The following is a 16764-nucleotide window of genomic DNA, read 5'->3' on the forward strand; positions in this document are numbered from 1 at the left end:
GCCAGAACAGCCGGCTGATGATGGCAAAGCTTTATATATATTGCTGCTGGAGGATGACTGTCTGTGACTTCCAAGGACAGATTGTCAAATGTTTGTCCCTGGAAATGTAGAGTAAAGCGGCTCCATACTATTTTGGTATAATGTTAGACTTTTCTGATTGCTGGGTTCAGGGTCCTTCAGCTAGCATAGAATGAGTAATGTTATTATGTGGGCAAATATCAGGGTGTTGTTTCCAGCTTTAGTGGATGCAGTAACTGTTTGTTAAGGCCCAGACACACAATAGCACATGTCATAGACTGTGCAAGTTCTGGGGTTTTTTTTTTTTTTTTTTTGCAATTGCAAATACCAATTATTTTTGCTCTTTGGAATTATTCACTTTTGACTTTTGTGCTGAAGGTGAGTCAGGGGTCATTAGTTACTAAAACACATTGGAATGGGTATATTCTCATGGGATCATGGCTGAGAGATATATAGAGGTGCTAGCAATAATCTGGAGTTATGTAGCAGGGTGACATTCCTGCAGCAAGTGCTGTGCTGGATACATATATCCTTTTTTCCAGCTCTGGACTGTCATACAATGGCAGCAGGCCAAACTCCAGCTGGCTGTGGTTAACCGCTCTTACCACACAGGAAGGTGTAGCCTTTGCTAAGCCCTGGCTGAGAGACGCTTTCTTCTTCTTCTCCTCCTTTCTCTCTGCCTGCTTCTCACCAGTCATTAATGGAACATTGGGAATCCATTAAAGGACTTGTGTTTCTTCCTCCTGCTTGTCTTCATTTTCCATAGATGTAGTAACACATACAAAGAGCTTCCTGAGAGTGTCTGCTTTATTATACTGTGTTTTTCATAGCTTTTTTTTTAATGTGATTCTTTTCCTATAATGGAAGGCTAGAGACAAACTAGCAGATATCTTTACTATAAGTACTGGTGGGGAGATATTGGTGCACCCTCAGATTGCTATAAATACATGCCATATCCACAGCACAAATTTAAAAGTTTGATTCCTACCAAAGAGAGGAAATGTTTTTCACACAGAAAATTTGTAAAATTTCTGTATTTATCCACCAGCCAACATCAGTAGTATATCCAGTAGGTACAAAGGTTGCAGTAGCGCCATGTTTGCTAAATATTTATTAACCTGGCACATTTTAGCCAAGTGGCCAGGAATTTCATTATGATTAATCCCTTTAAGTGAAAATGGCTGCTGATTAAAGTGTCACCAGCATGCAGAAGATCACACTTTTGTCATTGAGCCCCCTGCTGTCTCTGCAAATTGGGCAATTGTCATTGCTGCCTAACCCTATAATACTTATACAAGTGATAGTTATAGTTATTAAACAGTGAAAGCTCAGGAGAAATAGTTTTTCAGTCACTGATAAAATATGTGGTATGGCTGATCTAGAATATTAAGCCCATGTAAATGTTGTTGTTCTGCAAATTCCTTGTTTACAATTTCCAGATAGTCAGGAATGAAATCAGATTGGTTTCTATGAACGAGTCTTCTCTACTTGGCACTTTTCACTTATTATTCTTTATGATTCTTTATCCTTCATAAAAGGAAGATTACGTGAAAGGCATGTTTCTTATTGTGTTTTCATTATTATATTGGCATCCTGGACTGTCTGTGTTCTTAGATATTTGTATTCTATTCAATAATGAGTCTGCATTTACCTTGTTTAATCTTTAACATGGATTATTTCATAAAGTCAAATAAGAGGACAATAGAGTTGATGTCAAAGGCATGATTTTGACAATAATGAGTGTATGTTGCCTAAACACAATGGGGATAGTCATTGTGAAGTAATCTTCAGAAGAATGCAGGCTAAAAATATCCTTGTAATGATCACTTAAATGTGAGGACATTTAAAAGTGGACCTGTCATTAATACTGTAGCCGGGGTACATTTTGAAATGCAGTGTTAAGCTTTACACAAATCAGAATAGTCGGTCCAGCAGCATTTGTATAGCTTTCAATCATGTTAAACTATCTTTGTTCAAATCTTTTAACTAGTCCAGTATGGGGAGATTAAACATAGATCCTAATAAAACTGCTGGCTGTCACTTAAAAATAATCTTTTAGGAGGCTTCCGTAAGCTTAATGCATATGTAAAATTTAACATATTGAAGTTTGCTGGTCTTTAGGTGTGATGACTGCATTTTTTTTACAATTTTTAAAAAAAGATTCTTTTTGGTGATCCTGCCAGAAACACACTTTCAGTACACCTATTATTATTGTATGTTTGGAGGAGCAACATTGTCACCCTAGGCTGCTTTCTTGGATTTGATGACAAACATTTCTTCACATTGTCTGCATTATATAGGGTAAAGAACGGTCAGACATAGGGAGGTGCAAAGTATGCCGCTGAACAAGGGCCCTGGACCCTCTTCATCCAAGTCCGATTTGTACAGGTGCCCATTGTTGGCTACTTCTGTCACCGGGGTGGAGGGCTTAAGTTTACAGAAGAAAGCTTGGAAAATTGATGAAAATGATATTTGGTTAACACAGGAAGTTAAAAATAACAATAATTGATTTTTGTCAAGGTCAAAAGGCATTTTTCTATATTTGGCTTAAAAAAAAAAAGACCAATTAGGCTACAATGAATTGCTTTTTTTTGTTCTAGGGGTGATATACTTTAATACCATAGTTAGTATTTATTTCAAGTGACTGCTTGTACTCCACTATCATTAGTGTCTGTAAATAGACCACAAGTACCAAACGCATTAGTACATGGATGTCATTTTCCAAATTGATTGACCAGTTAAGATTATTTCAATTTCATTCTTTATTTTCTCCTTATATTTAGCAGGTTGTGTTTCTTATATTGGATGTGTTCATTCAACATCCTGCACATAATGTCCATCAGCGCATAATATTCCATGTATAAATGTAGCCGCTAATTTATGTGATATGAGAGTGCATGCGCAGCACACAGCTTCACATTTACCATGTTTTGAGATATCTGGTGGTAAAAAAAATACTTTTTTTATAGTTTAATTTATAATTTGATATTCTTTACTGATTTAATAAATTAAACTCATATCTGCCGACAGGTGCTTACATGGGCCGTTAAATAGCCGTATACTGATAACTTCTAGGATTTTCTAAATGGTAGCGCCTCAGAATTCTCAGGAATTCTTATTGACTGATATGGGTATAAAGAAAAGTGCATTGCAATGTCAGGAAGGCTGCTCCCACATAATAAAAAACACTTCTAACAATTACACAAGGGCAGCCCAGGACATGCCTACTTAGTAATGAATCAGAGGAAAGGCATTAAATAACATCAGTTGGAATAGGAAAAATATAGTATAGGAAGGTAATTTGTTCCAAAAAAGTGTTTGAATTAGTTTGATTTGAGGCACAGTATTAAAGTTTTAACTGGACGTGTCATTAAAAATCCCTCTTCAGTGGAATCAACAGCAAACATTATCAAATAACAATACATTTAAATAAAAAGTTTTCCTTGTCATAAATAAAAGTTGTTCTGGACTCAATTACATCATTGACCTACCTAGGTAAAGATGACCTGTTCTTTAGCTACCAGGTGCATTATGGTTGTTTGATATAGAGAACGCACAGAGTCTTCTGTTTTTATCCAGGCAGATTACTATTGAGATAGGAAGCAGTAAGCAAAGCCTGCTTATGTAGTGTGGCTGTCCTATTGTATACATACATTCCCCAGCCACAACACTAGGTTCACCTTCTTGTTCCCCCCTTTCACTTTTAGAACTTCTGTAATTCTTCTTGGCATAGGTTCAAAGAGGCAATAGAAACATGCCTCGGGCATTGTGGTCCATATTCATATTATAGCAACACACATTTGCTGCAGATTTGTCACTACACATCCACAATGAAGATCTCCTGTTCCTCCACATCCAAAAACTGCTCTTTTGGATTCCGATCAGGTGACTGTGGAGGATATTTGACTACAGTGAACTCATTGTTATGTTAAAGAAACCAGTTTTAAATGATTTGAGTTTTGTTATATTGCTTGTTATGCTACTGGAAGCAGTTATCAGTTGATAGGTACACTGCTCTTATAAAGGGGATGAACATGGTCAGCAACAACCTGGGGAATAGGCTGTGGCATTAATAGGAAGCTCATTTAGAACTAAGAGGCCGGCTCACTTGATAGCGAGTTGTGCATGAAAATTCATTGATTTAAACTATCCCACCTGCCACTAGCAGCCACATTCACTCTTTTTATTCATTCTGATGCTTTCTTTGAATTGCAGCAGGTTGTCTAGACAATGTCTGCATGCTTGAAGCAAAACTAAACCCTCGATACTCGCCTATCCCCGTTGCATTGCAGGCAGCCCCCATCTTTTTCCTGGACGTGATCAGAGCCGCCATCTTTTTCCCGGGCGTGATCTTTGGCCATCTTGATTGGCCATGCCAGGATGATGTGCATAGGAGTTTATTCTTTCCCAGCACACACAAAGGAAGCCATGATTGCTGGGTTTCCGTGGCAAGTAAAGCTGAGCTATGCTAACTTTGACAGTGATCAGGCAGGTAAGAACAGTTGTGGCAGAAGGGACATCGCTATCCCTTTCTGCAATAGCCATCTGCCTGATCAAGGAATTTTTAAAGTGGGACTAAAGTTTCACTTTAAATGTATTAAGCTGCTGCCATGTGATTGTCTAATTACAAATTTGTTTTAACAAGTGGTAGCAAAAATTGTCTATCACACATTACTAATGCATCTTCTTTTTAAAGATAACACACTTGTTTCAGTGTGAGGCACACTTTAAGAAGAAAAAAAGCAGCAGCCAAGTGTTTAATGTATTATTATAGTAATAATCTGCACACCAGACATGAGTGGAAGTGAAATAAAAGCTATAAATGGACTAGCTGCAAGCTGTTGACTTCGGCACTTCCTCTCTGCTCTGCCATGTATATAACACTTGCTTCCCTTTTCTGTGTAAGTGTCACATAAGGCACATTTCTTATTGTTATTAATAAATCTGTGAACATTTGGATTACTAAAACTGTATTGTGATCAAAGAGTGAAAGAAATTGCCATTAAAAACAGACCTGACATCTTTAAAAGAGAGTGCCGACCAAAACATGTTCTGGAATATGGGAACCTGTCTGCTACATCATTGGTGTTTACACCATTGGTTAAAGTAAATTTACAGAAGATACAGACAACCTTGCCACTTCTGTGCAGCCACTTAAATTATCTAACCTTCATTGAGAATTTGTTTGGTGTGTTTTCTTCCTCAAATAGTGCTTTTTCCCTTTGTTAACATTATTGTAGTTGACCAAAAATACATCTATAATTCATAACCATTTTGTTGTCTGCAAAACAGATTATGTTGACCCAAAACTAATCACACATATTGTATTATATTAGGAGAGATCAGGATTGTGTAGAAAATGGTATTGTGGCATAAAACTAGATGAACCAACTTTATTGCTAACTGGACTGTGTATTGATTACACTTTAAAAAGAACTGGGGAAATGTTAGAGCTTTTTAACTTTTGTGAGCACATTTAGAAGATGCCACTTAAACCTGAATTGTGATGCAGTCACACTTCTTATATGCAATTGCATATAAAGCAATTGTGTGTAAGTGTTTTTTTTAAACAAATAGTGTATACCTAAATTGGATTTGGTGTTGGCCCCTTGCAATCCCCTGAACAGCAGAGTTTAAATTAGGGGAAAGAAAAGCAGCACTACAAGCCATTTAGTTGTGTTGCAGTTTACATGTTCTAACAATGGACAGTATCAATTCTTTGACAGAAAAAATCATTTCATCTGTGTACTGAGCTAGTTACCTGGAGTTTACCTTTTTTTAAGAAAGCAATGATGGCTGTCGTTACCATTCCATGCCATGTTGCTGTTTACACAAGTTAGATGGTGTGCATTATTCATGGGGTATGTTTTTGTAATGTATACTTCTGGTATGTCTACATGGGAAGAGATTTTATTGATGCTGAATAGTTTTTGGAGTGTTAGGGGAAAAAAGAACAATCATATGCAACAAACCTAAATGTAATGCAGTCATTCTCAGAAACCAATCACAGATAAGCTTGGTTACACTAAAAATCTAATTTCCGATTTATTAATAGATTGCCATAGGTTTCAGCACACTCTGCTGCATATTTCAAATACAACTATTATGCTTTTCCAGGATTTAATGAATATTTTGCATCTAATGTTCTATTCTATTATGTGTGTGTGCATATAGCGGTTCAAAGAAGTTCTTGAACTGGTTGTGAATTAAATATACACTATGCATACATTCAGATCCTAAAGCTCTTCAATCTTTTTTTTCTAGCTCAGTGGCAACGTGCTGATTTTCCTCTGCACAAACATCATTGGCATTTGTACCCACTATCCTGCAGAGGTTTCCCAGAGACAGGCCTTCCAAGAGACACGAGGTTACATCCAAGCCAGGCTGCACCTGCAGAGGGAAAACCAGCAGCAGGTTGGTACTGAATGTCACCCATGTGCGCTACATATGGGCAGAAAAAGGGACAGGGTGGTGCGTGATTAATCAACACATGTATGCCAATAAATCCCTGAACCACCCTAACAAGCAAAACGCATGTGTTTTCTGGCTTACAAGTCAGCTTGTAGAATAAGCAAAACGATTGTTTTGAGTGTAAGCACATTTGGTTAGAATACAGACAATCCTTCATGAAATGGGAGGAAAATTCGAAGACACTTGGTTTTACTGGAAACAATTAATGGACACCCCTAAATAGAATTTGCCTAACGTCTTCTGTCTTTTAAAACCCTCACTACTTCCCTCTAATACATATCTCCCCTCCTATTGTGTGTTACTTCCCCCACCTCTTAGATTGTAAGTTCTTCGGGGCATCTTTCTGTATCTTTCTGGCATTTGCAACCCCTATTTAATGTGCAGCGCTGCGTAATATGTTGGCGCTATATAAATCCTGTTTATTAATAATATAAGAGATTTCTGAATTTTCAAATATTCCCTCCTGGTATTGGTATGCAGTCTATATTAAATACTTCAGGTCAGTGATTAGATACTTGCCTGGACTATGTAAAGTTTTATACATGTTGTTCAGCCTCATGCCCTGTTAAATATACTTTTTGTTTAGCATCTGCTGTCACCAAAGTGCTGCACCAAGTTGTCTTAGACCCTTTTTATTGTCTTTCTATTACCATTAGAAAGAATGTTTTATATTTATATGTATATGTATGTATGTATGTATGTATATGTGTGTGTGTGTGTGTGTGTGTGTATGTATGTATGTATGTATATATATATATATATATATATATATATATTTATATGTATATGGTATTACAGACAATCCTTTATGCTGGGTTTATCAGTTGTAATTTAAAATTCCATAATAAAAATGTGTGTTGTGTTTGGACAATATATTTGACATTCTCACTTTTTTTTACCACGCAGGAGCGCCTCCTGCTGTCTGTTTTACCACGTCACGTGGCAATGGAAATGAAAGAGGATATTAATACCAAAAAGGAGGACATGATGTTCCATAAAATCTACATTCAGAAACATGACAATGTCAGGTAATGTTTATATTCTGAAATATTAAAGATGATCTCCAGATGTAATCCATTTGTGTATTCAATTATAATTCAGTACAATTAAATTGTTAACTTTCCATTACTTTGGCTTAGAATAATGGCTTCTTATATGTTGATATTGACCTCCGGTAATCTCAGATTGGCAGTGTCAGGGGCAGCACTCTGGCACTCCAAGCCAAAACGGGGGTCTGTTGCTTTGCTGTTCATTTTTTTAGGGCTTTTTGGAGCACTAAATAGCTACATGAATGTGTAATACTAATAAAATTTGGCCGCGACCTGGTAAGCTGTAGCTGAGACATATATGTTACCACTACATTATTAAAGTCCTGTCAAGTTGTTGTCAATTCCTGGTTTCCATATGGATAGCTTTTTTTTTCTAAGTCTAAGTTTTTGTAGCAGCTTGTTGAAAATTGTTATAGTCTTTGCAATGGCTTGTTTAAAATATCTATAATTGTATCCATCCAGCTTATTGTGGCTTCCTCTTCTATTACTCTCAGCTTTGGGATATCAGTAGGTATCAAGATTTTGTTTTCCCTGGGGAGAGATGAGAGATTCAGAGAATAAAGTAGGGGCTTGTTGGCATTGAGTGTTATTAGGAAAACAAATTAGGTAAAACAAGTGCTTATACCTAATAATCATTTCAATTTGTACATATGCAATTCAGTTTGTCCCCTTTACATTCAGGGGGAGGTTTATAATTGGTCCTGAGTATGGTTAGTATATGCTGTTAGGATATTTCCCCATGGGGGAGTAGAGTAGGTGTGTGTCACCTCCTGACTCGTTTCACCCATAATTAGTTGGCAGATATTTTTAATTTTGGGCACGATCCATTCCAGGTTTGCTGGATCAGCCATGTTCTCCTAAATTTTTCTATCCTTTCCAGTCTTTGAAAGTCCTCGTAAATCAGACCCAGTTTGTCTTCCTTTCAGCCTTACTTGGTCTTTTATCTTGTACCTTTTCCAAACTGAGTCTTTATTTAGTATGAAATCTTGATGTATACTTCTCTGGTTTATGATATCATATGCAGCAGTGTTAACATGTCATTTTTTTTTAGTATCTTGTTTGCTGATATTGAAGGCTTTACCAGTCTGGCATCGCAGTGTACAGCTCAGGAACTAGTTATGACTCTGAATGAACTCTTTGCTCGGTTTGACAAGTTGGCAGCGGTAAGTACGGCATTTCAGCATGTTAATGTCACGTGACTTATGCTTTCTATTGTCATGCAATAAAGACATTTTAGTCAAATGAAGCCAAATGAAGTCAACAAAGGCAAGGAGATCCAGGACTTTGAGGAGTCTAACAAATTTAGATTACAAGACACACAAATATGCACACTCTAATTTCTTATTTGGCAACGTACTTAAAAAGTAAGCAATACAGTCCCCTCTATCATTCCTGCTTAGGCATGACACTTCCAAGCAGAATCAGAAATGGTTCCACCTTCAGATTGTGTGAACTATGCCTCCTGGTGAGGCTTTGCAGGCACAGTATATGGTTACACAGCTTTTCTCTCAAACACAAAACATTCTCCATGGATGCCTTAAATGTTGTCATTTAAACTTTCCCCTGGAGTTTTTTCTTATTAAACACGAATTTGTGGTCTATATTATGGACTTATATGTTATTGATCTGTTTATTTAAATACTTTTTTTGTGATAAAAAAATGTAATATCTGGGCTATAAGAATTATTAAAGCCAAAATTAAATATACCAGAAACAAGCAAAATGAGGAGGCCTAAATGGCTTTAGGTTTGTTTCAGCACCTTGTCATGTTAGGCAATGCAATGCAGCTGGATTTGGGGGTGCAATATTGCCTAGGTCTGTGTTTGTCTATGGATCCCACTAGTTACTCTAAAAATTTAACTACAGGCTGACACTGCTTCTTTGAGCTGTTGCATGGGCAAATTTATAGCTTTACAAATTCTGTCTAAGTATTCTATTCAGTTTTTAGTAAACATGCTTTAGAATTTTTCTCCTAAGCAGAACACTTCTTTTACTTTTTGGCCTGTAGTTACCATCTGCAGAGATCTTTAAGCCTAGGATGATCAAATCTGTCTCTACTTCCACTTCTTTCCCATCTTTGGCTTTGTTAAAATAAATGACACAGTCATTAAGACAATGCAGTCTTGGCTTGTTTTATGTTAAGCAACAAGCCAGCTTTTGCACTTGGTCATCAATAGAATCTTTATATCAGTCATCAGAGCTGTGTTGTCAGCATATCTGACGTTATTTCTATTCCTACTTGCAAGCCAAATTTTAGCATGTGATTTTTCTAAACCAGTTTTCACATTTATACATTCAGCATATAGGTTAATAAGCAAGGTAACTGTATACTGCCTTGTTGCTTTCCTTTTCCAGATTTTAACCTGTTGTTTATTTCTGCAAAAAAAGGAAAGGGATAGAGAGATAGTGACTCTTTACGGCAAATAAAGGTCTAGCATAGCCTAAAATTCTTTATTCAATTCACTAAAATATCTTTTTAGGAACAACATTGGTAAAAAGGTTATGATAATTCTGGCCATGACTTAATAAAACACTGTCACATATACAGCATCCAGATATCGGTCAACACTATGCTCATGGTCTGATCCAACGCGTTTCGCCCTAACGGGCTTTCTCAGGGGATATCTGAGACCTTGTTATATTGACCTCAGGGGTGAAAAAATGCGAGAGTAAATCTTCAGTGTACTTCAACTAAAGAGTAAGGCAAAGAAAATTTGGCACGATTGGAAATTTTGGACGAGTATTTGGTTAAAGTGATGATAGATGGTGATCAGCTATTAATAGATAGGAGTGACATCACCAGTATCCTAAATTCTTTGATTGATTGGGTTTAAGAGTGGATGAATGATTGTGGAGATGGAGAAAGAGGGATATGATTTGTGATATCTGTAGTTTGCAATAAAAAAAACTGGCTAAAATATTGTTCTTCAATTCTATGATAAAATCTTCAAAAGAAACTTTTATAGGTTTAATGAATAATCTAGGAAATGCTTCCCAGTGTTCAGAAAGATATCCCATATGGATCAAAATATACAGGAGAGTATAAGGAAGAGCTGGTGGCAGCCGTCCAAACCCTATCATAGAATTGAAGAACAATATTTTAGACAGTTTTTTCTTATTGCAAACTACAGATATCACAAATCATATCCCTCTTTCTCCGTCTCAGCAATCATTCATCTACTCTTAAACGCAATCAATGTGTGAAGCATAGACAAGGATCACTGTGCAGGTAAATGTGTTACTTTGTAGTTGAAGTGAGATGATTCCTTACAATAGCCTTTCCTGGGCTGAATCCTTGTTATCCAGAAAGTACAGCTCACTTTTTTATAAACTTTTGCTTGCCTGTGAGCAATGCAGGGAAGATGCAATAGCGGACAACACAATGAACGAGCTTCTATCGGGAGTTATTGCTCTGTTTAAATTTGAAGAACACATAGGCCCTTTATATTTTCCATACTTGTGAGAAGTATTGTCCTACCTACCTTCCAGAAGTATCCACCCAGGACAAACCATGCCTCAACATTTTTTTTTTTGGGGTACAGTGTAGCAAGTACTGACTTCATCATTTAGGAGCTCATTAGCTAGGCTATGCATGGAGAGGAGTGTAAAATAATATGTGTGTGTTTTGTGCTACTAGATGAGGTATTATTGTATATCGTACACCAATATAAATTTGTGTAAACCATTATATAACTATTATGTCTTTCATGCAACAAACTGATCACATGTAATGGGTATATATAATAGGCAGCTCTTTCAATTATAAAATGTAGTATCATGAAATTTCTCCCAACCACCAATCACGTTTAAACCAGCTTTGGAAAACTAAATGCGAGTGGTGATTTAGGAAGATGTTTTGTTCACAGCACAGGCTCCAGTAAGTGTAATCTTAGGTTACCTTACTTAAGGTTATTGGTGAAATCTGGCTTCTATGGATTACCAAGAACTATCTAGAGTTCACTGAGTGAACACTTTACCACTATTCACAGTTTATTTGACAGCAAATGTAGGTTTTTAGGTTGTTCTCGGTAAACCACCCAGAAGTGTTATTTGTTGCTTTTTATTTAATAAAATATTAACTGTGCTCGTTTGTTAAACCTAGGGACCCAAGTTTTGTCTCTGAGAAAATTAAGTGTATTGGTTTATCTATTATATTGCCTAATACTTGTGTTTTGTGTCACCAAATATACCAGCCTGTTGTTCTTGTCCCGTATAAAAGGCTATGAACAGTTCAGCTGTATTATTAAAACTGTCTGTCCCTGTTTCAAGGAGAACCACTGCTTGCGCATAAAGATCCTGGGGGATTGTTACTATTGTGTCTCTGGATTGCCCGAGGCTCGTGCTGATCATGCTCACTGCTGTGTGGAGATGGGAGTTGACATGATTGAAGCCATCTCGTAAGTGGAGCTCTGCTTGAAGCATAATTACACATTACATTTATGCATCTTCAGTTCAGTGCTTTAGAATTGTGCCTTTGTGAATAAAGAAAACATACAGTTACAATGTAAATAAATTACATCTCGATGAGCCAGGGATTTATGTGACACAAAGACAGGACTGAACTGTTTCTTTTGTAAAAAAAATAAAAAATTTATGAAACTTTTTCTTTAAAAGGTTAAAGGGAACATGTAGAAATCTGTGGCTTTTCCACTCAATACTGAAAATTCACCTAATAGTGGAAAGCTGTACATATGTTTACTAAGCTGTGTGTTTCTGCCATATTCACCACCATGGGTGCTGGCCCCATTCCACCATGTACGCTTTCTCCATTTTGCATTTGTTCACCATTCTGACATCTTTTCTAAACATTGGATTTGATGAAAAATCAGGTGGAAGAATGTGCATTTTTAGAGTGCTCAGATCACAGTAGGATTGAGAAAGAGGATAGGGAACAGCCAGTGACAGATAACATAACAGGAATAGCACAGATAAGTGTAAGCAATTGTATCTTTTTTCCTACCAACTTTTTTTACACAAAATTCTCCAGACAATGTGAATTTTAGATAGGTGCAAGTAACTTCTAGGAAATTTCTATCATTTTGCCAGATCTTTCCCAACTATTATTGACCATTTACAGTGTTCAGATAGACAACTGACATATAATATATCTTCCATGTGACCAAATAATTGAAATAGTACTGATTCAGTAAAATATATCCTGCTGCAGTTAAAAAGAGGGAGTTATAATAAAAAAAAAAAAAAGAAAAATACCATCATGGGTCATCATTTTTTTCTTCTATCAGGCTGGTGCGAGAAGTTACCGGTGTCAATGTAAACATGCGGGTGGGGATCCATAGTGGACGAGTTCATTGCGGTGTCCTTGGTCTGCGTAAGTGGCAGTTTGATGTGTGGTCTAATGATGTCACTCTGGCCAACCATATGGAAGCTGGTGGCAAAGCTGGGTGAGTGAATGCAGCATTTAATTTCTTTATATTAAATCCAATGTATTCTCAGTTTGCTGGGTTTTTTTTTCAATACAGCACAGAGCTGGACCTCTAATGCTGGACATAAAGTGCATAAAGAAATATTTCCATTAACAGAATAGGATTGTTTTGTTTAATTAATTCTTGTCTGCATGTTTGTTATCCATTGCATGTCCCTTTCCATTTATCGGATATCTTTAAAGTTTAACCGAAGTTATCTCCTCCTGTTCTTACCTGTTACTCTTTAAGAATGTTACAGTTACTCTAAAATTGTAGTGATATCCAGAGGTTTTCCCATAGGTTGCTGCACCATTATTAAAGGGAACTTTTACTAAGCTAAATTGTTGGCATGCATTGCTGTCCCCTATCTAAAAGAACTACCTAGCTTCAAAATTCCCGCCATATAAAACCACTTGATCTACAAGGTTTCAGGCTGCCTGTTTGATTGTGAGCCCTGTTGTGGGACAGTTAATGATACTACAATGGACTTTGTAATGCCCTGTGTATTATGCTAGCGCTATATAAATACTAGTTAATAATAATAATTGTTCTAGGACAGGTAGGTACTCCGTGGCATGGCAGCCAAGTAACCCTCATTTTTAAAAGAAAAGATCAGCATTGACAGCCTATTTACATATTTTTTGGTAGCCATTCTCATCTCTTTGCATATGCATTATTTCTTTTAGTAAATGTGCCCTCTTTCTGTTTGTTCAGGCGGATTCACATCACTAGTGCTACCTTAAATTACCTGAATGGGGATTATGAGGTGGAGCCTGGTTATGGAGGTGAGAGGAATGCCTATCTGAAAGAACATGACATCAGAACCTTCTTGGTGACTGGGTGCAGCCAAAAGAGGGTGAGTTTATGAGACAAGTTCTCTCTGTAGACTGGAGCAGAGAGTTTGTCATTGGCTTTAAGCCTGCAGTCACTTTTCAGCCCAGTGTTTTGTAGATTCTATAAAGCCAGGCCGGTATTTTAAGGATCTATCACTTTGCCTAATCACTGTAAAATCACGGATTATGTTAAAAGAACAACCATCAACCCTTTATTAGGTCCCCGGCAGCTCTTTTGCTCCTTTGTAAATACCCAGTGCTTCCAGATATAGGCTAGCTTGTGGTCACCTTTAAACTTTAAAAGTTTCTCAGACTCGACACATACCATCTAAAATAATTGTAAGGTTTCAAGGGACAGCCAATGATATGACCAATTCATGGTACAGTAGCCTGATAGTCAATAGGTTAAATGCCTCCTACATTTTTGGCCAGCGGGAAGAAAGTTATCTTTGTATTGTACCTTATACATAGTTATATAGTTATTGTACCTTATACATAGTTATAGTTTGCTTCCATAGTTTCCGGCTGTTTATGTGAGTCTGTTTTCCCACCTACTTTTGTGTGTTCCAGCTTCTTTTGTTGCATTCTCATTTATATCAAATAAAGTAAAAATACAACATTTAAAGTGGAAGTCTCATTAGGGTCACATCAGGTGTGCAAACTGTGGAAATAAAGTACAGATATGTTATTAGATTCAGGATAGGTAAAGGGACAGTTTTGGGTAAGTGGCCCTTGTATTATGAGGATAGTAACATAAAATAGCACTGTACTATCTGCTAAGCTTTTTATTCATATTTTCTAAAAAACTAATTATTCTAACAGTGTCACTTTAAGGCTGTGATAAAATAAGTGTTGTCAATTCTATTTACCTATTTTGCAATGTTGATTTGGTTAGCAAAAGATGCTGATTAAGGAAGCTGGCAGTGACTTACAATAAATGCCTAGATACAAAGGTTTTCAATTCTTCTCTCTTGTTCTCCTCAAGAGGAAGAAGGCGAAAAACACCTGCAATTACTGCATTACTTATATTGCTGTAAAAAGTAAACTCTATAATAAAAGTCTGACCTCCTTTGCAGGGAATACTGAGAGGTTACAACTGTAGAATTGCACTGCAAAGGTGCAAGATATAAGTGAAACCTTCAAATTGCCTGGAGGAATAATATTGTGAAAGCTTGTGAGTTTATTCAGTGAATTTTCTAACATTAAATTGCTTCTTGATACTCATGTCAGTATGTTCTTATACGCAGAAAGAAGAAAAGGCAATGCTGGCAAAACTACAAAGAGCGAGAGCAAATTCAAATGAAGCCCTTACCAGAGTTTGGGTACCTGAGAGATCTTTTCCACGCAACAAAGGCTCCAAAGCTTTTCGACAAATGGTAAGTGTAATGTGTTTTTTTTTTTCTCCACAGAATATGGACAGTTGTTGGATAGGTTTAAAAAAATCTCTTGTGATTGATGTTAGATGGCTGTGAGCAGTTAAGCACGTCTCATTAAATTTAACCTGAAATGATGAACTTTGGACTGTCATAGAATAATTATTACATTCCAATAAAAGTAAGAAAAAGAGGCTATCAAGTTTAGACTACAGTTCAATGGTTCTGCAAAAACACAGGATTATGATGCTGTGGGAAAAACTGAAGTTAATAGGTGACTGCAAGTTCAAGTTTTGGGTGGGTATACTTTAGGGTAAAGTTAGAAAGTAAACTTTTTTTTTCCACCCAGTGTTTGCAGTATTTGATGAATTGTGTATAGCTAAATTGTTTTTTACACTTGAATATTCAGTTCAGTTGTAAGACACCCATTCAAAAATGGCCATGTGCCTTACTATGTAACCATGCAAAACCTAATTTTACATTTTCTAACTAGTAGAGCTGTGGTGCCACTTTGAATTTAGCTTGCAAAATGTATTTAATTTGCAAAAAAGACAGTGGGAAGTTGATGTTAAAAATAGTAGCGCCTCTGGCATTACCAAATAATGGTTTATAAATTGGAAATATGTCCATCTTCCTATTTTTTAAGCCTAAATTCTCAATAATTAAAAGAAGACAGAGGGTTTTTATTTGGCAAAAATAAACATAAATCTGATTTACTCCATAAGTATATATTAAAACAAATGATAAACATTTTAATCAAATATGCAACAATTTCAAACAAATTACACAACAAAAACCATTCCTATATATCATTAGTTACAGGTTGCCTTTAATGCCTGTTAACATCCAAATAACTGTAAATAACAATTTAAAACAGCGATTTTAGTACATTGATGACAGATGTGGTTGTCTACAATGTAGGTTGCAACCGTCTTCTAGTGGAAAATCCAACGCATTTCACATAATCATTAGGCTTCATCAGGTGTACTTATTGGTTTGCTTGTTATTGGTACAGTTCTGTTTGTAAACATATTTAGGGAATAAAGTATTGCATTAGTGGAGTGTCCATTTTTTGGTGTTTGTACATTTATGAAATTAGCGGAACTCACATTTTTGGAGACCAATACTGGAGAATTCATTAGTCCCTGGTATATGCAGGGGAGATTGTATGAATCGTCTGTGTATAATGCAATGTTTTTGTTTACTGAAGGACACTAAGATAGAAAATGGGGGATAGGAGTTATAGTTTTGGTGTAATAATTACGTAAAGTACATATCTCTATAGATAGATAAATAAATTATTTACCTATGGGTATGTGGTGGAACAGATTCCTTAATCCAAGGTGGGTTAAATTAAGTCCCAGGTAAGTTAAGTAAGTATCCAGGCTCAGGTAAGTATCCAAACAATGTATATGAGAGAATATTTCCCATTGTCTTACATTTTCTTAGTGAGTCTTTAAACATACAAGTGATTAAAATATCTGGGCTGCAGTGAATCAGGAGCGTGCAGTCTTGTTATAAGCACTGTGACAGCAAAGCTTTGCTGTTAGTGTTTGGGAATTCTTTGGCCTCCCAGAAAATGCTGATATTCTCAAGG

The 16764-nt window shown here is 36.4% G+C and overlaps 1 protein-coding gene across 6 annotated transcripts in view; it reads left to right on the forward strand.

The window, feature by feature from the left end:
• The window catches only part of ADCY6 (adenylate cyclase 6), a 133160-nt gene that overhangs the window by 79358 nt on the left and 37038 nt on the right, over positions 1–16764 (forward strand). For all 6 annotated transcript variants that reach the window (XM_072409446.1, XM_072409419.1, XM_072409411.1 and 3 more), the window contains 7 exons: positions 6283–6432; positions 7396–7517; positions 8590–8701; positions 11808–11935; positions 12782–12940; positions 13676–13817; positions 15042–15170. In XM_072409446.1, coding sequence (XP_072265547.1) covers positions 6283–6432; positions 7396–7517; positions 8590–8701; positions 11808–11935; positions 12782–12940; positions 13676–13817; positions 15042–15170 — 942 coding nt within the window. The remainder of the gene's footprint in view (positions 1–6282; positions 6433–7395; positions 7518–8589; positions 8702–11807; positions 11936–12781; positions 12941–13675; positions 13818–15041; positions 15171–16764) is intronic.

This window comes from Pyxicephalus adspersus, chromosome 1 (assembly GCF_032062135.1).
Source record: "Pyxicephalus adspersus chromosome 1, UCB_Pads_2.0, whole genome shotgun sequence".
Taxonomy (NCBI): domain Eukaryota; kingdom Metazoa; phylum Chordata; class Amphibia; order Anura; family Pyxicephalidae; genus Pyxicephalus; species Pyxicephalus adspersus.